The 27,206-nt window shown below is 39.7% G+C and overlaps 1 protein-coding gene across 1 annotated transcript in view; it reads right to left on the bottom strand.

Moving 5' to 3' along the window:
* Nucleotides 1-26,864, bottom strand: part of cars2 (cysteinyl-tRNA synthetase 2, mitochondrial) — a 49,889-nt gene extending 23,025 nt beyond the window's left edge. The window contains exons 1-7 of the mRNA XM_077232238.1: nucleotides 26,094-26,864; nucleotides 25,960-26,010; nucleotides 23,767-23,884; nucleotides 23,620-23,691; nucleotides 23,431-23,536; nucleotides 23,240-23,320; nucleotides 22,961-23,090 (exon numbers count right to left, since the gene is read on the bottom strand). Of these exons, the coding sequence (XP_077088353.1) occupies nucleotides 22,961-23,090; nucleotides 23,240-23,320; nucleotides 23,431-23,536; nucleotides 23,620-23,691; nucleotides 23,767-23,884; nucleotides 25,960-26,010; nucleotides 26,094-26,338 (803 nt within the window). The 5' untranslated portion in view covers nucleotides 26,339-26,864. The remainder of the gene's footprint in view (nucleotides 1-22,960; nucleotides 23,091-23,239; nucleotides 23,321-23,430; nucleotides 23,537-23,619; nucleotides 23,692-23,766; nucleotides 23,885-25,959; nucleotides 26,011-26,093) is intronic.
* Between the last annotated feature and the right edge of the window lie 342 nt (nucleotides 26,865-27,206).

Raw genomic sequence — 27,206 nt, forward strand, 5'->3', positions numbered from 1 at the left:
GCCAGTTGATAATACCTAGAATATCTAAATCGACTGATGTCGGTAGATCCTTTTCCTATTTAGCATCAAAACTTTGGAACAATCTTCCTAACATTGTCTGGGAAGCAGACACACTCTGTCAGTTCAAATCTAGACTAAAAACACATCTCTTTAGCTTAGCATACACATAACACATTATAAACTTCTAATGTTAGGCTGAATAGTTTAGATCAGCCGGAACCGGGAACACTTCCCATAAATCCTGATGTACTTTGTACATCATAAGAAGGATGGCGTCTACGCTAATATTAGTCTCTCTGTTTATCCCGAGGTTTACCGCAAACCGCCGGATCCAGGTCATATCCAGTGAAGGACCATCGCACGGACACAACGACAACGCATCCCTGAAGTGCTAGCCTCATCAACCCTGTGAAGGCCTCATGGACGCCCCTCAACAAACTCATCTCCATACCGGCGTGATGACTCCCGACGCCCAACCAGATGGAACTGGATAAATATTGTGAAAGTTCTGATCCCATCTGACTTCTGACCTAGAATGCTGCCTGAATCAGAATCATACACTGTTCGTTCATTGGCTAAAGGAGGACTGGCCCCCTGACTGAGCCTAGGTTCTCCCAAGGTTTTTTTCTCCATTCTGTCACCTGATGGAGTTTTGGTTCCTTGCCACTGTTGCCTTTTCGCCTTTCTTCGCCTTTGTCACCACTGGCTTTTGGCTTGCTTAGTTGGGGACATTTAATTTTGTATTTAACCCTCTGGGGTCCAGAAACGCGCCAGCGCGTTTTGCTGTTTTTTTCCCACATAGCAGCAACATAGACTTAAAATACTCCGTCATTTTTGGTCATATAAATAAAATCAATACATGATTATAAACTATAGAGGGTCTTCGTTTTTTGTGTACACTCACATTAGCATCAAAACTGTGTGCTTTTGTAAAATAAAGAAAATAAACAGGATGTGCTTTCTGCCTCTCTGTCTCCGTTAACTTTTTTTCTGGAGTACGTCTCTAAACTTAAACAAAGCTCAGCGAATACTGTTCACACAAGCATGAGCAATATATCTTTATAATCATTTAAGTTTGTACTTTAAAAATATCTAATTCAAAACTAAAATAAATATTCTCTGTTTATGTAATCTATAAAAAAAGAGAGGTGTCAGCCGATCTCATTATCGTTCTCTCAGCTCATTATTCTGCTAATGTGACACGCCCACGGAAATGGACAATTGGAACAATGGACAATAATGAACAATTCAAACGCAAATGATCTGAAGCAACACATGCAAAGTGTCAACGCCCCTCATAAACGCGATAACACAACAAATGTAATCATCAGATTAATGTACTATTTCTTCTTGCGAGACTGTGTGAGGAATAATCCTGGGACATACCTCAGAACATGTGCTGGTTTATTTTCATTTCGAGGAGCAACGGATCTAGCCGAGAAGCACGTTTTTTTTATTATTGTTCTAATCGCGATATCACAGTGTATGTAAACCGCAAAAAGACTGTTTAAATATGAATCGCGTCTGTGTGTGAATGAATGAACTGAACAGTTTTTACCAAACCCTATTGCTATACTGGGATGAGTGAAAATTGACTGAAATATGTTGAAATAACGTTAAAATGTCTTTGTATTAGCAACGTATTAAACTGCAAATTAATATTTATATGCCCTAATATAGGCTCATAAAAACAACAAACGATATGCCTTTGTTACAGACGAATATGAAAGACAACATTTCGTTGACTAGTTTTGGATAGATTATTAACTGTTTACTGTAAACTAGAGCTGGGGTTCCCAAAGTAGTGGTTGCGACCCCCTGGGTGAGACAGCGAGGGGGGGGTCATGGGATGATTTCCAGAAATCAAAAAAGAAAAAAATATATATATATAACGATTAGAAATAGCCTATTGTATCCATAATTTAACAAAATAGTTGTTAAATAAAAAATAAAAAACATCAGCCTTTCCATTTTCCTTGACCGTTGGTCCTGAGCGGGTCTTGAGGTGATGACGGCAGATTAACGTCAATTAACGGTCACTTTACTACAGCACCAAGTTAAAGTAAACAGTCTTTCTGACACGTAGGTAATTTTTTACGCTTTAAGTATAGGATAATATTGTTTTCGAAATGAAACATTGGTTAATATCGACCAAAGACAACAAAGGAAGGCCAGCAGAGGTACCAGCGGAGGAGAGTGGAGGAGAAGTACCACCGTCGGAAATGCCATCGACCTCAGATACGGAAAGAGGCCGGTATGTGCATAAAGAGCACATCCATCAGCAGTCGGATCAGCCTTCCTCCAAGTGTCGAAAGTATCGAGACGAATTTATCCAGTATGGTTTCACATGCGTCATCGTCAACGAAGTACAACATCCCCAGTGTGTAGTGTGCACTGAGGTGCTTGCACATGAAAGCCTAAAGCCTGTAAAAATGCTACGACACTTGAAAACCAACCACCCCTCTCTTGCTGCTAAACCAGTAGATTTTTTCCAACGAAAGGAGGGAGAGTTACAACGCCAAAAGAAAGTTATGACTAAAACAACAATCCCTGCCAAAGCTCAACAGGCATCATATGAGGTGGCATATTTAATTGCACAGGCAAAAAAGCCACACACTATCTGGGAAACCTTTATCAAACCCGCTGCTATAGCAATAAGTCGGGCTATGCATGGGGATAAACTGGCCCGTGAGCTAGAAGCAGTGCCTCTGTCTAACGGGACTATTGCCCGGCGCATCTCCAACATGGCCCAGGACATAAAGTGTCAGCTGGTGGACCGAGTGAAGAACGGGAAATATGCTTTACAACTAGATGAATCTACAGATGTATCAAACTCTCCCCAGCTGCATGTATTCGTCAGATACAGTTTTGACGGAAAACTTAACGAGGACCTTCTGTTTTGCACCGCGCTTTGCACCGCGCTTGAGGGAACGTGCACAGGCGAGGACATTTTCACAAAACTTGACAACAAACTAAAAGAAGAGGGACTGTCTTGGGGTGAGTGCATCGGTGTGTGTACAGATGGTGCTGGAGCAATGCTGGGGAAAAAGAAAGGTCTTAAAGCTAGAGTCTTGCAAGTGGCGCCTCACATAAATTTCACGCATTGAATTATTCAGCAGAGAAGCAAAACACTTGAGCCAGAACTTAAACGTGTTCTTGAGACTGCGATAAATATTGTTAACTACATAAAAGCGCGTCCACTCAATATCAGGCTGTTTACGAACTGGGATCGGAGCATGAGTGCTTGCTGTTCCACACAGAAGTCAGGTGGCTTTCGTGAGGGAATGTGCTCAGCCGCCTGTTTGAGCTGCGGGACGAAGTGCGCTTATTTCTGATGGAGCATGGGTCCCAGCTCGCTGACCACCTCACTGATCCTAGCTGGTTAACAAGGCTAGCGTATTTGTCTTGCATATTTGAAAAACTGAATGGCCTTAATATGTCATTGCAAGGTGAAAACACAAGCACCATGTCACTGAATGATAAAATCTACGCATTCACAAGAAAACTTGAGTGCTGGACTGAGTGAGTTGAAATGGGTAGGATTGACATGTTTTCTGAGCTGGACGAATTCATTGAGGAAAATGAACTGTGTGTAACATAGTGATGAAGTCTATCACTGCCCACCTTCAAGCCCTACTGGAACACTTCAAGTATTTCCCAGAGGAAACAGCTCCAGAACAATATGACTGGATAAGATCACCATTCACTGTAACAAGGGCAAATCATCTGACATCCGACCTGGAGGACGCATTGGTTGAACTGTCAAGCAAGCAAACCTTAAAGACAGTAGCCATGTTTCCATCCACACCTTTTTATCCGAATTAAGTGATATCGAATGAAAAATGCCTTATGGAAACAGTAAAATACGATTACATTTCATGAATATCGACTCAAATGAAATTCGTACGGTCTCATCGGATTTTATCTTGATCGATATACGGCAAATGCGATAAAAGCTGATGGAAACGTTATTTGCCGAATAAATAATGAATTGCGATTAAGTTTTAGGCCCTTTTATGGTTGCAACACGCCACAAAACATAGAAGACGAGTTCATTTCCGGCCAGTATTCCCGCTCTGTTTGCGCACACATGGCGGATGTCAACAAAGACAGATGTAAGTGGACAAAGCAAAAAAATGCTTCAACCAAAGGGTTTCCGTGAAGTGTCTCTGAACCACGATCTCCCAGAACTGATGAAGCGCTGTCGTTCCCACACCACAGGCTGCTTCCGTTGTCGTCGGGCATTTACGTGCATCTGCATCATCATAGCAATGTGTTTATAGCGTCGTTGTTTTCTTATGTTAGGTTTGCTTGTTATTACGTGGCTTGGTTGAATTCTAATGTAGAATGCGGTGTGTTATTTCTTGTTAACAGACTGCGGAGCTGCTAAGTATAACACACCGTTGCCATGGACGCAGTTCAGAGAGGGAACAGACTATTTTCTTTAGCAGAAGCACTACTCGTTTTAAATCAATAAACTCCTTTTTAAGTTAATATTTTGTGTCAAATTATTGATTTATTTGGTAGGTAACCATGTAATAAGCAGGATAATGTATAGCGAGGCGGTTGTTAGCGAATACAACCCCTTCAGGCTAACAGCCGCCTATACATTTTCCCTTACATATGTCGCTATCAGCTGGCACATAAGCACTATTAGGCTCCGTTTTGTCTAGCAAAACTTTGTTCGCAAAAGTTTGCTTGAATGTTGTTCGATTCAGTGCGAAAATGAATGGAAACACCTTAAAATGTCTCAAATCAATTCGATATACCAATTTGATCGCAAAACAGCATGTGACGTCATTACGTACAGGTTTTTATTCGCTTTAAAGCCGTTGGATGGAAACACACTTTCACCAGCTTTATTCGCATGAGTTTTTTTACCGAACTTCAGATAATTCGGTTGACAAGAGGATGGAAACATGGCTAGTGTTTAATTCCAAGACGCTGGCTGAGTTCTGGATTTCTGTCGAGAGGGAATACCCACAGCTATTCAAGTCCGCTAAGGATGTACTGATGCCGTTTGGCACTACCTACTTCTGCGAAAAGACTTTCTCGGTACTCACGCACATTAAAAATAAATACAGATCGCGACTGAATGTAGAGGATGAACTCCGAGTTGTGGTCTCCAAAATTAAACCAAGAATGGACTTGCTGTGCTCCAAGCATTGTGCCCACCCATCTCATTAGATGTTAATATTTAAATGAAAGTAATGAGTAAATTACTATAAAACAATATTATAGTTCTTTGATTATTGTGTTCTTTTTTGTTTTAAACATGCTCGTGTTTAGATATGCCATTTGTGCGTGCGCGCCGTTGTGCGCAATGGAATTGTTCCCACCCATCTGTGTAATGTATCCTGATTGACTTTATGATTAGTTAAATCTGTTTTGCTCATGCATCACCACAGAGTTAACCATTTCAGACAGTATCGGACAGCATCTGTCTCGTTCACTTCACGTCTGTGGGCGTTACGCACAGCTCAGTGTGGCCGCTCCAATTTACCTTCAATGAAATCTAACCTTAGTGTAATTGACAGAATTACTATAAAATATTTTGCTACCTAAAAATGAAAGATTTTTAATAAAACTCAAGAGATGGTGGATGTGTGGAATTTCATGATTTATGGGTGACGTTAGTCTAGTAGAATTTTCAAAAAAAAAATGTTGCTACCTAAAGTTTAAAGATTTTATGTGTCACGCATACATGCATGTCTATTTCCCTAATATTAAATATAAAACGCATGTGGACTGATATTTTTCCAATGTCCAGACTCCTTTATTAACGGAGTAGGCCTATATGAACAGACTTTGTCTTAAATGCATTTTCTGAGAATTTACATTTCAAGTTTTTACTGCAAATGTCAAAATGCGCGCTCTTTGGTCCATCAGTGCTTGAGTCACCATATATCGGAAAACATTTGGAATGGGTCAGACATAATTCTGACCACTTACTAAGTTTTGTTTTAAGAAAATTTCGTTTTGTATAAATTGTATCTTCATTTTAATCAATGTTTTCATCAATAAATTGACTGGATTAATAAATAAAAAGCAAATATAGTAGACAATATAATTAGGACACGGAGGCGCCGGCTCGTGAACTGGAGCGCGTCTCATAAATGAAACGAAAACTGACAGAAAACACTAGTTTATTAATGAACAATTCAAATGTTTAATGCACAATCCTTACTTTGGCCGGTTCTTTGTGGCAAGCTTTATGCGTGCGTTGAGATGCGGAATAGGCAATATAAAAATGCTGTAATTATAAAAGGTTTCTAGTGTCAATGTATTGCTTGTTTTTCTGTTTACATTTCCTGTTGTGACACTTCTCTTCTCTCGAACATAATGCTGGTAGGCCTACGTCAGAGCGCCCAAAGCGTCAACAAGCTTTAAGAAGCGTCAACAAGCTTCCCCGTACTTTTTGACAAGCGTCCTCGAACAGAGCGTCCCAGAGCTTCTTTGCCGCTCAAGTCGGGTGCGGTGTGAACGTACAGTTATGCTTCTTGCACGGAATTTTGGGACTCAGTTTTGAACTGGTGTCAAGGTGCAATGAATGAAATGCACAAATGGTAATTAATTAAATAGAAATGAAGGGAGAGGATCACAACATGTGAATTCATCCACTCCCGAAATACTTAAAAGTAGTGGCTGGTGAACTGGGAGAAGAATAGAGTAAACATTAAAGTTACTTACACAATGTGTATCTGATATGAATAAAACGTGTCGAATTATAATGGAAAGGATTATTATTACCTCTTCCATAAACATCAGTGTGTATTTTACAAACTCTAAATGTATTGTTTTTTTAGTACTTATGTGAATTTAGGGGGCGGTCACGCCCCCCCCCTGTTCCAACGTCTATGCACCCATCTCATTAGGTGATGTTAATATTTAATATAAAATAATATAATGGTTGTTTTGACTGTTGTGTTATTTTGTGTTGTAAGTATGCCTATTAGTGCGTGTGCACAGTTTCACGCAATGTTTGTATACTTTAACCACCTCCGAGGATATAGGGGTCGCTAGAATCACTCACACCTTTATTTTGGGGGTCGTGGGCTGAAAAGTTTGGGAACCCCTGAACTAGACTACTGCCACATTGAATAAGCTTTTGTTCACCAATTTCTGCTCAAATATTAAATATATTAGGCTATGTTTGTTTTGTCAAATATAAAGTCATCAACTAAGATGCTATTATAGTGTTTGTTCCAATGTAGGCTTTATTCAAACTAATGAATCCTTAACTTTGTAAAACTAAAGTATACATTTTATCATATTTCAAAGAAATATTACACTTGGAATATTGTTATTTTAATCGTTGCTGTAACTGTAACCTTTTTAATAAAATAGCAAATAATATATTTACAAGGTAGACACAATCTTAAAAGGTCAATATAAGCCTTCTCTTCAAATTATTTGTAGTGTGTTTTGTTAGTGACAAATTTGGGGAGAGGATACATATCCAAAACTTTCTGAAAATAAAGTATGAGAATTAACTACACAATTACTAGAAATGTTCACCTTGGATATTAAACAATTTGCAAGCAAAAATACAAGTGGAAAAATACTATTTTTTTCTAGATGTTTCCAACTGTGAACCAATTTTGTAGTATATATATATTTATTTTCTTGTGTCCTTGTATTCTTTCTTGTGGCTCAGTGACACACCTGTGAAAACCTCATTAAGCAGGTCTTTTGTCTTCACAGGTGTGGATCAGACCATTATACATGAGTCACGCCCATTTCGCATATTGCCTTTCCAAACAAAAAGTGTTTTACTAAATTTAAGTCAATGTATTGTTTTATGTGAATGATTTGGCAGGATGATTTTCAGATCATTTTGAAGCAAAAATCCTAGGCGAGAACATCCATTAGTCAAAAGTCTTGTGGACACATATTTAGTATGTGTTTTGTGGCCTTATTTCAGAGACTTTAAGTTTTAGTTTTTTCAATAACCATGCATAAACAATATTCTCTCAAAAATACAAACACCCAAAAACACCTTGGACCCCTGAGGGTTAAAGGGCACCTATTATGCCCCTTTTTACAAGATGTAATATTGGTTTCGGGTGTCCCCAGAATGTATTTTGTGAAGTTGCAGCACAAAATAACCCAGTTAATTAATGATAACCATTTGAAAATGGGCCCGTTTTAAAAAGAGCTGTTTTGGTGTGTACCACCTTAAATGTAAATGAGCTGCATATCCCCGTCCTGCCTTTAGATGAGGGCGTTACTTGCATACCTTTGGCAATTAATAGTCGGTAGAAGCAGAATGGCTGAGAATGACAGACCCGCTGTTTTGTACATGTTTGAACTGGAATCAGACCCAGATGATGAAGAGACTCCGGCAGAAGAAACACAAATGAGAATGGACCAGGACGTCTCGGAATGGTTATTTGGTATGTACTTATAGAGTTGTAATCGCGCCCCCTTTGCAATTATGGATGTGCAACACACACACAGACACACACAAACTATAATAATGCTATGATTGGCGCAATTTTTTTGAAACTACAAACACAAATACTGTGATAACGTTTGCTACGTAGAAAACGAAATTATATTTATGTGGTGTTTCTGTCTGCACACCAATATCCCTCGTTCTACAGCTTCGTGTTGATGTGCTGATCTTTGTATAAACATAGCAATTTTGATGTCTTTACAGAAAACATGCAGTTTTTAATACAATATCTTTAAAAAATATATTTATAAACATGTGGTTACACACTATACAAACAAGGTTTGAATTATATACACAGACATCCTACGACGACGACAACAACTTTAGACGCATTTGTTGTTGAATTGGCTGACATCGACTGAAATAACTAGTTGCTATAAAATCATAAAATACACATAAATTACACAGGTGACGTTGGATCGCGAACAGTAGGCAACGATCCACACTTGAGGATTAACTTTGAAGCAAGACCTGCTTTAAATTGACCCTCGTTCACAAAACAGTCAGTCAGAAAATGTCAGTCGCGCAAACAAACATATTTAGGAAGTTTAAGTGGCGCCTTTCCTTTGTAAATAAAATCCATCCACTGCGTTTTCAGTGGCTCTGATGTCGGAAGTAAGTGAAAACTACCATGTACATTATTACATCCCACAACAGAACACTTAAGCCCAATTTATACTTCTGCGTCGAACTTACGCCGTAGCTACGTCGTAGGCTGTGTGTAGCGCACGCGCGTACCCTGACGTGCACCTCTCCAAAAATGTAACAACGCGTCAATTCTACGCCAGGGTATCTGCACATTTTTTAATAGCAAATTTAATGACTTTTAAGACCTTCTTTAAGTCCTCTAAAAGGCAATTTAAGACTTTACCACGAAAAAAAAAAAAACAGGAAAATGTGCAGCACGACACCTCAGTGTTAATTTCGGCAACCATTTTTGTTTCAGTCTTAGAAAATGCATCTTCAGATGAAAATGCTCCCCATTAATAGATTTTTTTCTGTTTCATTTTTTATCTTTATAAAATACTTTTATAAAATAAATAATGCTTTAAATAAAACAATGTTCAATAAATATGCAATGATGGTAAAAACGAAGTGATACTTTTAAATATGAAATTAAAATCGCCAGTAGGTGGCGGTAAGTCAATGTCTTTATTGGTGAGTCATCGAGTCATTCAGTAACAAAGCAAGTGGCTGTATTTATGAACGGATCATTGAATCTCACGATTCGTTCAAAGTCACAGATTCGTTCACGAATCACTGCTGTGTGCTGCAGTTCCTGCTGTGGCTTTCGTTGCAAAATAGCAATAATCTGATCAACATTAAAAACACTGCTGGATATCAGTCTGCATTTTGATTGCAGATTTAGTCGCACAAACGTCTCGTGACAGAATAAAGACTAACTGAATGACACTTTAATTAATTTAAGTAGAAAATCTCAAATGAAGATCACTGAACTCCAGCTTACTTGTCTGTTTTCAGAACATCCGCGCTTCTTCAGCAATGTAGAGAGAGCGCGCGCGTGAGCAAGGTTGCCAGATACTATTGACATGACCGGGTAGAAAACGTGTTCTTTTAACAGAAAAACTGGGGATTTCAATTATTTAAATCTGGCAACCGTAAGCATGAACGCTCATAAAAACAGTCTGTAATGTGTTGTTGCCGTCTCCTTTATTCGACAAAAACAAGAGGTTTTGGTCAGGTTTGTATTTTTTTAAACACACTTTCGTGGGTATCGTCTCTCTTCGTTTTGTCTTAGGGAAAAACAGGTCAGTCACCTATGGAATGATGCAGGTTGAGGTTGCACCCACATAGATCAAAGTACTGCCCCCAAATGGCGCGCTGTTCAAATTGCGGTTAAAAAAAACAGATGACGAGTCGGACAAGAAATTTAAGCTCCCACACATGAAATTTAAGACCTCCTTATCGGAAATTTCAGATTTCAGGACATTTTCAGACCTTAAAAATCGGAAATTGTATTTAAGACGTTTCAAGAATTTTTAAGGACCCGCGGGGACCCTGTACGCGGACGCAAGCGCTGTAATTGGTCTGCTCAAACCGCTCCCTCGGGTTTCACATGCTCCCTCTGCGTGCGTCAATGCAAACAACGACGCAGAAGTATAAATTAAAACCAATGCGTAGTCTACGGCGTAGAGGCTCCGACGTAGGTCCGATGCAGAAGCCTTTGTTTCTTAGGAGACATTTTCTTAGGAGACATTTTCGACAAGGCAGCACAAATCGTCAGAACACCGGCTGTCGTTGAGACAATTGGAGGCTGGTGTACAAATCACAGAGGGCGGGGTCTATGCCAAAACCACAGTGTCAATCAAACCACGTCGGTGGGGCATATATCTTGCTCAATTCTATGCACATAACTATAGAATAAATTCTTAATGCGCATGTGAATGCCATCAGCATCTATCACAGGTTCATGTGTAAAGTCTGTTTAGAGAGAACGGTGTCGTCTTAGCGGCCCTAATTTAATAACAAAGGATCATTTAGACGGAAGTGAATCAATCAAAACTAACTTTAGCTGGAAAAAACATTTTTCAAGAACCACTATAAAACTAAACCAATCTCTGTTACCTTAAATTATATGTTTATCTCTGTAAAGCTGCTTTGAAGCAATCTACATTGTTAAAAGCGCTATATAAATGAGGATGACTTGACTTGACTATGTCACATTGAGCCGAATCTTAGAACAGCTCGTTCTGAGACAGTGCTAATGATTTATTGAGATTGTAAAAAAACCACTGGGTGGATTTTTATCATTCTAGGGTGTTTTACTCACACACTGCCAACACACATTTATGTTCAAACACCATGTAAAAGTGAATTTTGCATAATAGGTGCCCTTTAACCACATATTACAAAATGATTTTCCTGTTATCTCTGTAAAGCTGATTTGAAACAAGCTGTATTGTAAAAAGCGCTATATAAATAAAGGTGACTTGACGTGTTGAGAGATTTGGTCAATCAGTTAATTTGTCTACCTGGATGACATATTGATATTTTCTTCATCTCTCTAGGAACACGTTCAACGTGTCAGACGAGTGCTCCAGAGGCTGCTCGAGAATGGGCTTTTTGTCAAGGCGGAGAAGTGCGCGTATCATGCACAGTCAGTTCCGGTTTTTTGGGGTACATCGTCTCGTCTGAGGGAGTGCGCATGGATCCTGACAAAGTTAAGACTGTGACATATTGATATTTTCTTCATCTCTCTAGGAACACGTTCAACATTGGCCAATCCCAAATTCCCGCAAGGCCCTGCAGAGGTTCCTGGGATTCTCCAATTTTTACCGACGTGTTATAGCGTAATTTCTGCCAACTAGCCGCTCCTCTGACCGCCTTGACCTTCGACGTTCAGGTGGTACACCCGTGCGCGTTTTTTTGGCATCGCTTATGAGACGGCCGAAAGTAGCTATGATATTGGTAACAGAGAGCTGTTGGCAGTTAAGTTACCATTGGAAGAATGGTGCGACTGGTTAGAGGGAGCAGGGGAACCCTTTATCGTATGGACTAATCATAAGAATCAGATCTGCCAAACGACTGAACTACAGGCAGGCTCGTTGGGCACTTTTTTCGGCCGTTTAGATTTTTTGCTATTGTACCGCCCAGGTTCCAAGAACATCAAACCCGACGCGATGTCTTGGATTTTCGACCGCTACGAACGCCCGTCTACTCCCGAGTGCATTTTACTGGTGGCCCGCTATTGCACGTGATATTCAGGAATTTGTTTTGGCTTGTTTGATTTGCGCCCGTGGCACGACTTCCAATCGTCCCCCGGATGGGTTGCTTTAACCGCTGTCTGTCCCTTCGAGACCCTGGTCCCGCATCGCACTACGGGTCTTCCACCTTCCCAGGGTAATACGGTCATTTTGAGGGTAGTGGACCGGTTCAAGATGGCGCCGCAGATGGCTGCCTCGGTGTGGAGCTCTCCAGCTATTGTGTTTTTTTTTGTTCGTTTGTTCTGCGTTTAGTCATTCTTTTAATAAACTATAAACCCTTCTACTCGCCTTGGGAGTTTTCCTCTTTCATTCTGGTGAATGTATACATCCCTCCAGACGTGTGTGTGAGCGCGGCGCTACAACAGCTGGCTGAACAAATAGCTGAAACAGAACAAAGGTATCCTGACTCTCTTTTAATCATTCTTGGGGATTTTAACAAAGCAAATCTTTCCCGTGAACTACCAAAATACAGACAGCACGTTACATGTCCCACCAGAGACAGTGATATACTGGACCACTGTTACACCACAATAAAAAAATGCGTATCACTCCTTCCCACGGGCAACTTTGGGGCTCTCTGATCACTGTTTGGTTCATCTCATACCGACCTACAGACAGAAAAATCAGCTAAACCTGTAATAAGGACTGTAAAAAGATGGACTAATGAAGCAGAGCAGAATCTACAGGCCTGCTTTGATTGCACTGATTGTACGGTTTTTGAAGCTGCTACCATAACATCATATATAAGTTTCTGTGAGGATACATGCATTCCTACCAGGACATTCTTATCATTCACTAATGATAAACCATGGTTTACTGGGAAACTCAAACATCTTTGTCATGCTAAAGAGGATGCCTACAGAAGTGGGGATAAAATCTTGTATAACCAGGCCAGAAACAGACTGACAAAGGAGATCAGAGTTGCTAAAAGAAGCTACTCTGAAAAAACAGTTTTCATCCAACGACTCATCATTAGTCTGGAATGGCCTGAGGAACATCACCAACTACAAGTCACCATCCCCCCGATCTGTGGGTAATCAACACCTGGCTGATGACTTAAACTCATTTTATTGCAGGTTTGAAAAGCCCTCATTCACACCACACACCCGGTCTGATCTGCACTTCACACATTCACCATCACCTCCTGCACCCCCATTCCTCCCCCCTCCTGCCATCCAACCTGAGCTTAAGGTCTGTGTGGACGTGAGCAGAGTCTTCAAAAAACAGAAGACTAGGAAAGCCTCAGGCCCAGACAGCATCTCATCTGCTTGTTTAAAAGCCTGCGCTGAACAACTGGCCCCGGTCTTCACGCAGATCTTCAATTGATCATTGGATTAGTGTGAAGTTCCCTGCTGCTTCAAACACTCCACTATCATTCCTGTCCCCAAAAAACCCAAAATCACTGGACTTAATGACTACAGACCTGTCGCTCTCACGTCTGTGGTCATGAAGTCGTTTGAAAGACTGGTGCTGGCCCACCTGAAGCACATCACTGGACCCCTGCTGGATCCCTTTCAGTTTGCTTACAGAGCAAACAGGTCTGTGGATGATGCAGTCAACATGGGACTGCATTATATCCTGCAACATCTCGACAGACCAGGGACTTATGCAAGGATCCTCTTTGTGGACTTCAGTTTGGCCTTCAATACCATCATGCCTTCAATACCATCATGCCTGGTCTTCTCACAGCCAAACTGACCCAGCTCTCCATACCATCCTCGCTCTGGCAGTGGATCTCTAGCTTCCTGAGGGACCGGCAGCAGCGAGTGAGATTGGGGAAACACACATCCAGGACTCTCACCACCAGCACTGGCGCCCCCAAACGGTGCGTTCTCTCCCCACTGCTCTTCTCCCTGTACACTAATGACTGCACTTCTAAAGACCCCACTGTCAAGCTCCTGAAATTTACAGACGACACCAGGAGGTTGAACAGCTGGCTGCCTGGTGCAGTTATAACAACCTTAAGCTGAACACGCTCAAAACAGTGGAGATGATCGTGGACTTCAGGAGGAACAGCCCAGCACTCCCCCCACTCACCATCATGAACAGCACTGTGGAAGCAGTGGAATCATTCAGGTTCCTGGGCACTTCCTTCTCTCAGGACCTGAAAAGGGACAATCACATTGACTCCACTGTGAAAAAGCCCCAGCAGAGACTGTACTTCCTTCGCCAGCTGAGGAAGTTCAACTTGCCACAGGAGCTGCTGATTCAGTTCTACTCAGCCGTCATTGAGTCTGTTTAATGCACTTCCATCACTGTCTGGTTTGGTTCAGCTACCAAATCAGTAGGGCTGTAACGATACACCAAACCCACGATTCGATTCGTATCACGATTTTTGACCCACGATTCGATTCGTATCGCGATTCTATCACGGGGGCGGGGCTTGAGGGGGCGGGGCTTGTGGTGAAAAAAAGAGATTTTGAGAGAAGAAAAAAAATACCGGTATTTTTATTAAATAACATTAGGAAAAACCTGCATAATCTAAACACCAAAGAACAATAATAACTATGCAAATTATTATACTATACGGCAGTGTAGGCTGCTTCTTTTGGGCTGTGTTCTGTACTCCAACTAAATTGATTTCGGGATGGTGCCGTAATATGCATCTGCATGTTGGACGTGTTGCCGGTCAATTGAGGATTAATTTAATGCACTTTCTGAGAATTTATATTTCAAGTTTTGGCTGCAAATTTCACGTCCATAATGCTGAAATTGCCAAATTTTAAATAATTTATCCTCAACTAGTTTTGTGGTGTAGGTCTACGTAGGCTATTTTATAATGTTAACTTCAAATAATACTAATAGTAATTTAAAGATGTGGTAGTTCTCATGGGCCTGAGGGGAGGGGAGGGGGGGAGGAGGGGGGAGGGGGGGATTTTTTTTGTTTGAGGGGAGAAAGGGGGGGCATTTTTTCCAAACAAAATTATTACATTTATCTTGCCTAAATGTTTGCGCTCATTGCATTTTTACAATGGGGTAATAGCCTATTGTTGTTAAGAATTTACACATCACAAGGAAGCTTGATTTAAATTGTTTAATTAAATTGAAAAAAGTAGCACAAATAAATACAATAGAATAAAGATACAAATAAAGACAATTAAAGAGAAAAGTTTTTGAATAGGTCTAACACTAGTATTTATATACAGATACTGAATAAAGTAATCAAATGGAAAATAACACTGGGTAGTATTTTAGTCCTGAATAAATTAAATACATAGGCTATTAATCCTGGTTCCTTTAACTTAAAGCCATCTTTTGTTGTTTTGACAACAAAATTAATGACAGACACATATGGCTGCCGTCACTTTAAGAGCTAGTGCACGGATCCTGTGTTCATTATACTGGCATGCGTTTTATGTTTATTAAAGACAAAACCGACTATAGCCTATTTAGAGTATAGCCTACTCACAAAGACCGAAATTGACAATTTTGCGTGTTAAAGCAATATAATCCGCGAAAAATAGTTACTAGCCAGCTGTTTTTGAGGCGGATTTTCTATGAATGTGCGCATAGAAAATAATCTCAGAGAGCGCGCGAGCACTGATTAGTTTAAAATCGCTTGAATGTTTAAACTGGTAAGACTTAAAAAGACTTCAGTCACGATGCACTGCTGGCCCGATTGTGCAAGTGAATATTCCGTCATGTCCCGACCTTATCGTCTATGGTCCCGACTCCAAAACGCGAGTGTGTATTATCGCCGCAGCTCTTGATGCCTGCCTTGCACAAAACATTATGAGAAGAGATAGAAGACGCGCGGCACCGCTGAACACTCACGCTGTTTGTGAAATTGCGTCTGGAAGATAGTTGTTAAAAGAATGATTTTATTTTATTATCTGTGTGGATTACGATTGCGGGAATTTCCCACATTATAAATGGGAGACCTGCGGGAATGATTAGAATTATGCGCAATACCCGCGCCGAAATTCGAGCCCTGGTTCTGGACAGGAAGGATAACTCTGGGAGTTGGAAGGGGTGTGATCGCGATTCTGCCTTCTCACATCGCGATACAGGATCGTGGACCTGAGTATCGCGATTTCGATTTTATATCGCGTATCGTTACAGCCCTACAAATCAGACATCAGGAGACTACAACGGACAGTCCGGACTGTGGAGAGGATCATTGGTGCCCCCCTGCCATCCCTCCAGGACCTGTACTCTTCCAGAGTGAGGAAGAGAGCAGGTAAAATCATCACAGACTCCACTCACTCTGGACACCTCCTGCTTGAACTGTTACCGTCAAGACGGAGACTCAGATCACTGGCCACTAGAACATCTCGGTACAGGAACAGTTTCTTCCCACAGGCCATTTCCCTTCTGAACAGTTAACATATATCCCAAGGCATATGCCTGTAAGTGCAATACTCCCACTGTTTAGTGCGATATCTTAAAAAATCAGGTGATATTTATATTCATTCATACTATTCAAAATACTGTAAATATGTTCATAATCTGTAAATGTTTATTCTGACAAAACCCAACTGTGACCATATATTTTTATAGTATTTTCATATTTATTTATTTTTTAAATAATTGTATTAGTATAATTTGTATTACTATGTTTCTTGTTGTATCTGTATTTGTATATGTGCACTGGAAGCTTCAGTACCAAGGAAAATTCCTTGTGTGTGCAAGCAGACTTGGCAATAAAGCTCTTTCTGATTCTGATTCTCGAAGGCGGCACATTTTGTTCCCTTACCCAAATTACTCTCAGCTAAGTAGACGGCGGTTACTGTTGTAGATCATGTCTTTCGCATTCATGGCCTCCCGACAGACGTGGTGTCCGACAGGGGGCCCCAGTTTATATCCAAATTTTGGAGAGAGTTTTGTCGGTTACTGGGGGCGAGTCTTAGTTTGTCGTCTGGGTTTCATCCCCAGACTAACGGTCAAGCTAAGCGAGCCAACTAAGATTTGGAAAGAGCATTACTATGTCTGGTGTCTCAAAATCCTTCCTCCTGTAGCCAACAGATCTCTTGGGTTGAGTACACTCATAACTCGTTACCAGTTTCATCCACGGGCCTCTCTCCGTTTAAGTGTAGTCTAGGTTACCAGCCACCAATTTTTCCTAGTCTGGAATCTTAGGACACGGCCCCCTCTGCTCACGCCTTCGTCCAATGGTGTCGCCACACATGGAGAAGAGCCTGTGAGACTCTCCTCCAAGTGGGTACGCACACCAAGGCTATGGTCGATCGCCACCGGCTGAAGCCTCCCGTATACGTCATTGGTCAAAAAATGTGGCTTTCTTCTAAGAACAGGGGGGGGGGGGGGGGGTCGGGTATTGTCACGGTTCATGGACTCACTGTCTCGCCACTGCCGTATGTCAGTGTTTAATGTGTGTTACGTGTGGGCGTGGCTCGTTAGCGTGACTGATGAGCAGATCAGCGCCAGCTGTCTCCCATCTAGCCAGCTATATATTGAGTGTGATTTCGTCTTGTCTTTGTCAGATTGTTGAGGCTTCCATGGACTTGAGCTCTCAGTATTCTTCCGTTTTCTCCAGTACCTGTTTCTAGTGTTCTGGCATGTGTTTAGTAAACTCCTTACTGTGCAAGGTGAACATTAAGTGTCTTCGCTATCTTTATCTGTATCCTGTTCCTTGTTTGTGAAGGCTGATGATATCTTTTCTTAACTTTTTGGACCATTCTTTTGACTTAGCCATATTTCTAACATGCAGTTCAAACGTGAGACTCAACAAACCTAGCCAGTTCAGATAGTTAATGTGCAAGCTCAAGCACACCTGGTGCAACTAATGAATGTATTACAAATTTATCAAATGTTTAATTTAGGTTCCATTACAATAGTATATAAACTGAGAAAGTTTAGTAGACTGAATTTAGAATTTGAGGTATAAATTATGATTATATCAGAATTTCCAGCAAGAGATTCCTGCCTGTCCTGTTCTCTCTATTGTAAGTTAAATGAGTCAGATTACTGAGACTATCACTCTTTGTCTTTAATGGCTCTTGGAGCCCCCTGTCCGAGTCGCTGAATAGTTAGGCTGATTGGATTATCACCTATGCATTTGAATGACACTGTTATGCTGATGAGATCAGGGTTGGGGAATTTCCGGAAACGGGCTGACTCCTGCACTTCATTTACATGCTTTGTTCAGATTGTCTCCACCTCTATGTAATCCCCGCCCTTGAAAGGTATAACTTTACTGTGCTAAGCTTTTTGTTAGACTTTTTGTTAGACAACAGCCACGCACAGGGAGTTCTCAATAAAGAGTAACTTCTGCTTGAAAAATATCCCAACGTCTCCTGGTCTCTGAAGAAAAAGTTCCCAACAATTTGTTTTGTTGAGCGGTTTCAATCACTTTTGTTCGATTTGTTCATTGCAAAAAGCTGATAGTCTGTAGATTTAGCCAATAAAACTGTTTTACAATGGGGGTTGAATAATTTTGATTACAACTGTATCTGGATGTAACATTGTCAAAAAGGAAAAATATGTATATTAAAAATTAATTTAGCCCTCTATGGAACTAATTGTGAAATCAACAGCTAGAAAATAAAATTAAGACATTATATTTAAAATATTTTTAAGACTAAAATCATTTTCCTAAATTATTTTTCTACATCTGACCTTTGGTCACACTTAAGGGTGCCGTCATTTATAACCAACTTTGTCCTATTAGGGTAAATTATTTAAAAAATAAATACATTTAAAAAAAAAAAATCGCAAATTATCAAACTTTACACACATTCAAATGCATTTTCACTATCTGAAAAGTAGTGAAAAGGTCTTAGTGTTAAAAAAACCCATTAAAAAAAGTTTTATTAACATTCCATTTCATCTTGTGCTAATATATTTTATTTTGAACTCATGTGAAACTGTCAAAAAACTTTACACAAATTTAACTTGACAAAATTGACTTGATGATGCCTGGAAAGTAGTGAAACCATGGGCTGGTTTCACAAAAATAGACTTTGACTATGGCTTAGATATAGTAGATAGTAAGACTTCACATAGACATCTAAATCAGACCGTTGCACAAAACGCTTAAGACTCTGACTATCTTAAGTAGGACTACACTGCAATGCATTCTGGGTAAAATAAGACACTTTTCAAAACAAAAAACATGGCGGATTGAGTAAGCACAGATTCAACCGCTCAGTGCAGTTTACCCCAGCGGAAAATATGTGTTTGTTGGAGGAGTATAATAGTTACAAGGACATTTTACTTGGGAAAGTTAGCGGAGAATGTAGTAACAAGAAGAAATGTTTAATTTGGAAAAAGATTGCTACGACAGTTAAAAGCGTTAATCCGACCGTTGAGTGGAGCGTTAAAGACGTACAGAAAAGAAAAGTCCTCATTATTATATATTTCCAGTAGGTTACTGCGGTCCCTAAAAACCCTTTCCCTTCTCATAGCTCTCTCCATAACGTCGTCATCAAACCACAAATTATAGGCCATTTTCCCTTTTCTTTTGGCTGTTTGTAATGTAACTGATTGTTACTGCTGGTTGCCAAGGTAACAGAGTCTTAGACCTAAGTTAGCCTGGTTTAAGGTGTCTAATTTTTTTGGTCTAAATTAAGTCAGTCTTTATTTTTGTGAAATAGTCTAACTTGCATTAGACTAGTCTATGAGCACATTTTAGACTTGTCTAAAACTACAGACCGGTCTAAAATAGCTTTGTGAAACCGGCCCCATGTCTTAGTTTTTCAAAAAGCATTAAAAACATTGTTTCTTTCTTCGAATTCCAAATCAATAATTGTAGCACAAGTGAAAAACAACAAGACTCTTCTTTTTCAGTGTAGCTCACACTTTCCAGACGTAACTCGATTTTGACCTGTTTAGTATGCGGTGAGAATTTTTCCATTATTCCAAATAAATAGATTATGATTCACAAATAAATAAAATGAGATTTGCAAATAAAAATATATATTCACAAATGTGTTTTATGCCACAAACACAACTTTGCCTGGCATTTATTTGTGAACCGCTTTCTGTGCATTTGTAAATCCCCTCACGCATTTGTGAATCGGATCCTGTGAATTTGTAAATCCCTCTCACGCATTTGTGAATCAGTTCCTGTGCATTTGTAAATCCCCTCACGCATTTGTGAATCGGATCCTGTGCATTTGTAAATCCCTCTCACGCATTTGTGAATCAGTTCCTGTGCATTTGTAAATCCCCTCACGCATGTAAATCCCCTCACATTGAGCTGACCAATCGTAGCACGTTCTCGCTACAACCAATCACGTTAGGCTTTAAAATCAGAGTGGTCTTACCCTGAAATAACTTTGCTCATTCATTTACATTGGCTAAAATTGGAAGTGTAAGGCTAAGGCCAATAATATTGCTTCAGTAAAATATGTTTCAAATTTGGATTGTCAAAGTTAGATCATTAGACTGTGTATCAAGCCAAGACACATTTTTATGAGCCTTTGAAAATGCCAGAGAAACAGCGCTTATGTTATGGGAACAACGCGTTATGGAAGCGTCACGTTATTCATGATAAAACAGAAAAGCATCAATACGTTGCTGAATAATGAATAACTGGATTCAACCTCTAATAAATACGCGAGTTTGTGTAATATAGGGGAAATTACTGTCACAACAGCTTTTCCCACTTCTTCAGTCAAGTTTTAAATAGTAGGTCCGGGGATCTAATGATTAAATAAGTATCATGCATTTAAAAGTGAAATGCCCAGCAGACAAGCGATTTGAATTTATCCGTTAAAACACTTGATCACACAAATATTTCATATGAATCAGACTTGATAATATTGTATTGTAAAAGTTACTTACAGTATCCAAAATAAATGCAAATATGTATTTTTTCAGCATTGCATTATCCACTCAAAACCCCAGTAGCCTACACGCTGTTACATATTCAATGATGGTCATTTGGGCTGATATTTTGTATTCTACATAATAGTTATGTCCTATAGCTAGCTATTTGTCACAACGATTGTGCTTTAAAAGACAAAATCATCCGTTTTGTAATTTATTAAATCGTGTCTACCCCGTGCAAGGCTTTCTACATTGGACAAAGCAAATGTGCAAATGATGTGTCCTCCGTGTAGTTGAATGTAGTAGCCGCAACAGAAGAACGGGCATCCGTTTACTATCAGTGAATCATTGTGTCGCGCCGCGCCCAGTAGACACTATCACGAATTATGAATTTTCTTGTAGCCAGCTTAGTCGATAAAGAAGATTATACGTAATATATCTTCAGGTAAGAAAACAGACGTCATGGGCAAAATGTGTTAACATTGCAAACATGTTAGTTTTATATGATTTGAAACTGCTATTTGCTTTTGACGCGCCGCTTGAGTCCGGTGGAAAGGGTGTTATGATTCTCGGGATCTGTGATGATCATAATTTGTGTGTAATCCTGAGTTAATAATAAAGAATAATAAATATAAAGAAGCCTTAAACTCCAACAATATTTTGGAAACGGGGTGTTTTAACCACACAAATAGCTAATTTGAATGAAGCTCCTATTACAGCTGCTTTCAGGGGTGCAGATATCTGCAAAATTAATCAAATCCAGTTCTCGCCCCGAGTGTAAAGCCTAACGTGCTACGACTGGTCAGCTCAATGTGGCCATTATCTGATTGGCTTAGGTAAACCGTGGGTGGAGTCCACTTATTTGTGGATTTGTCTGCATGTCGACGCTAGAAGTGTTTCAAAATCCACAAATGCGCGAGGGGATTTACAAATGCACAGGAACCGATTCACAAATGTGTGAGGGCATTTACAAATGCTCAGAAAGCGGTTCACAAATAAATGCCAGGCAGAGTTGTGTTTGTGGCATAAAACACATTTGTCAATATATATATTTTTTTATTTGCAAATCTCATTTTATTTATTTGTGAGTTCTATCATTTTTTGTGAAACTCTTTACATTTATTTGTGGATCATAATCTATTTATTTGTGAATTTGATATATTTTTGTGAATTTCTTTACATTTATTTGTGGATCATAATCTATTTATTTGGAATAATGGAACAATTCTCACCCCATAGTTTAGACATAATTTTTGGAGCATCCCTGCTTGTCAGTGTAGTCATAGGCAGTGGCATCTTTCCTGACCTATGGTTGTAGTATGGATCACATCTTTCAAAATTGGCATAAGATAATGTACTAAAATGCCTGACTTCCACAAAAATCTATGACTTATATTCTTCCTACCTACTGAACTGACTGAACTTATGAGTAAACCTCCATTATGTTGTGAACAATAGATACATTTTCTCAAGCTACTACCTAAGACTAAATGTACAATTGGCATCCATTCGTAATCAGACACATCAAATCAGTGCAAAACAAACATCAATATCACGTTTGGTATAAGAAGTCGATTGGTTAAGGCACCGACACACTACAAGATAATCCGGGGCCAATTTTGGGCCCAATTCTCCCCTTCCTACAATCCTAGTTAAGTCCCGTTTATATTGATGGTTCTACAGATTATATTATCAGATTTTCTCGTGATGTGATGTGTGTTAAAAGTAGTTGATAAATTTACTGTAAAAAGTATTCCAAACACTATTATCGCCATTTCTTCTTGCCCATCGTCCGCCATGTTTGTTTACTCTAAAGTCACGTTTAACTGCAAGAGATTTTGAAAGATTTTCTGTGTTCACAATAAGGACTCTGGTTGTTTGTGAATGAAATCTGTTAGTAATGGTGTGCTGTTTTGGTCACATTCGACACACGATACTAAATGTATGATTTTTTTTATCGTCATGTTTGTGGTCTCTCACATTCTGTAAATCTGTTAAAAATTTTACAATATTTTAGTGTGGGCAAACCTTAAGGCAGAGCATTTACCTTGCAATTGTAGAACATTCAATGTGCCACCCAGGTCTCCCTTGTCCCCAAGATGAAACCCAGTGAGGTTCATGTGGTTTGGATGCTTTCCACAGAGCAAAGTCCCTTGGATCCCTTTTATCCTGAACCCCTAAAATACAAGAAATTGTAAAATACTCTATCGGATTTAGGTCATGGTTTCTAGAGCATATTAAGTGTGTGATTAAAGATTGAGGATACCCACATTTACTGTTATTGATGAAGACCTCCTAGACAAAAAAACAGATGTCATAAACTTACCTTGCTCCCCAACAATGCCTCCGAGATTCACAAGCTTGCCATAACGGCTTCCAATGGACTGAGTGTTGAAGTAGACGTTCCCTGGGTCAACAAATCATACTGCATATTCAGTGTCATCTTCTCTTCATATTTAGGGAAAAAAACTTGGAAGACTTGACCTTAAATTGTCAACAAGAAAGAGAGAGAGGCACCTTGATTTGTGACATAGGCATGTCCATTTCTGATAATGCGCTCTATGAAAGCTACAATCTGGGGAATGTTGTCTGTCACCCTCATGTATACAGCTGGAGGAAGAACCTGGACAAATGAACAAAGACCAGACAAATACACATAAATGTTTCAGTCATTTAGTCAAATCACCACAAAAAATAAGTATTTACCCGCAGTGCTTGCATGTCCCTCTTAAACTCTTTTTCATGCATTCTTGCAAGGACGGTGGGCGAGATGTTCTGCTGCAAAAGAAATTAAACGATGTCTAATCTTGTATGTACTGAAACATGGATGAAAGAGTATACGTTGATACTTACCTCAAGGCTTCTTTGTATGATTTTATCATCAATGTCAGTAATGACCATAACATGGATGACATTGATTCCAAAAAGTCTGGATAAGATCCTTTGCAGAATATCAAATCGGACATAGGAGCTGCATACGAGGAAGAAAAAGAAGAAAATAAAGGAAGCTGGCAGAGAAATATATTTACTGCTGAACAAACACCAACCCAGGGTTATTATAGGAAATTAAACTGTAAATAATAGCATTTTTGATATTTGAAATAAACTAAATGTTAACTGTAATAAAATTATTTAATTTCAGCTATCTGTCAAGGCAACATTTCACATTTTTATTTCTTTTACTTAAAGGTGCCTTGTGTAATATCCGCAAAAAAAAATAATTCCTACTCCACATTCCATACCAGATGGGGGCAGTCTAACGTTACCTCCAGAAATAATGTTACCTCTCTATGCTCCGCCCCTACCTTCACAACGACCCTAGAGCCATAGCCGAAGCCAAGCGAACTCCTAATAGAGGATGTTTTGAGTCCAGAAGAACGTTGGTTGATGTCAAGTGATTTTTAAATGACATCTTCAAGCTACTCCCCTTCACCAGTGAATGTTCATATTTGTTTTGTTCATATTACATTTTTATTGTTAGTTTGAATTACATTAATTTGACAGACAGCATTCGCTGCTGTTGACCAAGCTGGTCAACAGCATTTCAGAGCTGCCAACTCTAACGAATTCACCGTCACCGAGTCTGTCAATGTTATTACGCAATTCAAACAAAAAATACCGTTTTGGCGCTTGTAAATGTTAACGTTAGGGCCTGTTCACATGTGTCTTTTCACACGCGTCTTTTGCGCGCTCAAGTTTGTTATTTCAAATGTAGGCACCCGGTATGCGCGCTCATGATGGAAGCGACGCGGTCCCGGTGCGACGCGCTCGTTTTTTCCAAGCGCCGCATCGAGATAAAAACATCTCAACTTTTCAGAATGCAGCAAGCGTTTTCTATGCTGTAACGGAGAGCGCAGCTGATGGTTGCTAAGCAACGTCAGACGCCTCCGGAGCGCTACCGGCGTATAGCGCTTTGGAAAACAGAGAACGCGGCGCGCCTAGCGTTTTCTACGCGTTTTTAGGCACTATATGTGAGCGCAACCTTACACGACAGATCCCTAGCGCACGTGAACCGATCATCTCTACTAGCTAATAGTAAAACACACGAACCCTGTTGAAAGATACAGTATGCTACAACTTACCAAAATGTATCTTCATACATAATACCGACCAATAATTATTTTTATCAGCGTGCAGAAGTCAATAACATAGCTGGAGAACAAATATGTCAGATTTAACACAGAAAAGCAATTTAGTAACCATAATATAGCTCACGTAGTTTTCATTACACGGTACCTTTCAATGTAGCCATCACTAACTTTAGAACTTATATCGAACAGCCTTCGATACATTTCTATGTTATAACTTCCCGAAAAAAATAAAAAAACATATAAAACAAACTTCTAGCGAAATACTAACAGCATCTTACTTACCAATCCAAAAGAAATGTTGCAAGTTCGGAGTCAAACCTCATTTCTTTCATTTCCATTAGTTGTCTCCAACGATGGAAAGCAGTGCCAATGGTAACTCTGGTTCTGCTCCTTTTTTATCTGATTTTATTTGTGATTCCGAGCGCGTTTTTTTTCCCTGCGGCGGGTGGTTGTGGTACTTTCCACACGATTGACATCAGGTTCAAATACGCCCACAAGCGACTTATTAGTGTATGGCAGTTTGGCTGGTGTTGCCCGCATACCGCCTCCCATGGCCGAAACTGGTATTATGACATCTGTCGGGCAGGGGCTAGTAATTTAGCATGCTAATTCAGGTTGATATCTCTGCAACACTACAACTTTTCATTTTTTTAATGGCATCATCGCCCTTATTTCTTCTCATTCTTTTGATCCATGTAAATAATTTTTTGTATATTTTTAACTCAATTCTGACACATGGCACCTTTAATGTATCAAAATAATAAAAATAAAAACAACAAAATAGCTAAAACTAAGATTTACTCAAATTGAAATGGAAAATGTTAATAAAAACTATAATAGTATTATATCAATGGTATTAAAATAGCCTAGCAAAAACCTAAAGCAAATTATGTTTCAACATAACTGCAACTACTCTGAAACAAACTAGCTCAAACAAGCAAGAAGAGAAACTTACCACGCATGGCCAAGATGGGCATGGTCATAAACAGTGGGACCACAGCTATACCTGGAATAAACAAAAGAAGATGCTATAGAAAAAAAAACTTTTATAAAATGTAAGAAATTCTCAATTACCGTAATGGACCTTACCAGGAAGCAATTCTTTCTTGAGCCAAAACCAGAGGTTCTTTCTGCTTGGTCAGACTGTTGTAAGTCATTACACCGGTGTTATAGCCCACTGGTTTTATCCACTTTCTCTCCGCCCTGCTGCATATATTACAACTGGATAGCAATGACGTTTTTGTAATTCCATTATGAATCCCATGCCTGATTCTAAAGCCAGAATTAAGCAGTTTTGCATTTGTAATAAATGCTAAACGCAGCCTCATTTTCATTTTACAACATAAATATGACACAAAACATTTGAACAAAGTCCAGGTGGTGGTTAGAAGATTGCGACAATGCGATGAAATATAATCTATCTCTAGACATTTAAGCGCGTTTTCCCAAATGGATTGATGACATATGGTTTCCCAATTCCTCGATCAGTTTCTTTTCAGAGTCATCACGTTGAAAGGTCAGCTTCGTCGGTCCACAACTGGTAAGGATCATTCATCTGTCACACCAACACACGCACCTCTCTCTTTCGGCTGTTTTGCAGCGGGATCAAGATGGCTGCGCACTGAAAACCATACCGGGGCAAAGGACATGAAAAACTACGCAGTTACGGAAATACTCTCGATTGTGGTCTACCAATCCAAAAAACAAATTTAGCAACGTTCTCCTTATAATAGTGATGTTACGTATTACACTGAAGCTTCGATGTGTGTATCGCAAGTGCGACGCAATTTCTATTGAAGCCCCGTATCGGGGTGTGTATTGATTTCCCAGAGTCACGTGATCGATGACAAATGAAGCCTCACTTTCTGTCCAATCACGTGCGCGTTTCGCTTTGGGTGTCAGAAGGCTCGAACCCCAGATCTTACTTAACGAGTCCTTGTTGGCTCAGTCTGGTCGATGGGTTTGTGAGGAGAGTGCTGTATTTTGAAAGTTACATTTAAATAACCAAAACTACTTATTCTTTTTTTTTTTGTTGTTATTGTCTTTTTTTTTTGTAAAATCTTTTCACTTTTGGTGTTTTTTAGGGATTATTATTGTTATTTGGGGTTAGAGTGGGCTTAGTGGAGAGGGGATAGGGTGTTGGTGTTTGGTGAAGGGTTTGTATTTAGAGCAATGGCAACAGCAAAAAAAAGAAGACTTCCC

This window comes from Siphateles boraxobius, unplaced genomic scaffold (genome assembly GCF_051911475.1).
Source record: "Siphateles boraxobius isolate OS27281-9 unplaced genomic scaffold, OSU_SipBor_1 17, whole genome shotgun sequence".
Lineage (NCBI taxonomy): Eukaryota > Metazoa > Chordata > Actinopteri > Cypriniformes > Leuciscidae > Siphateles > Siphateles boraxobius.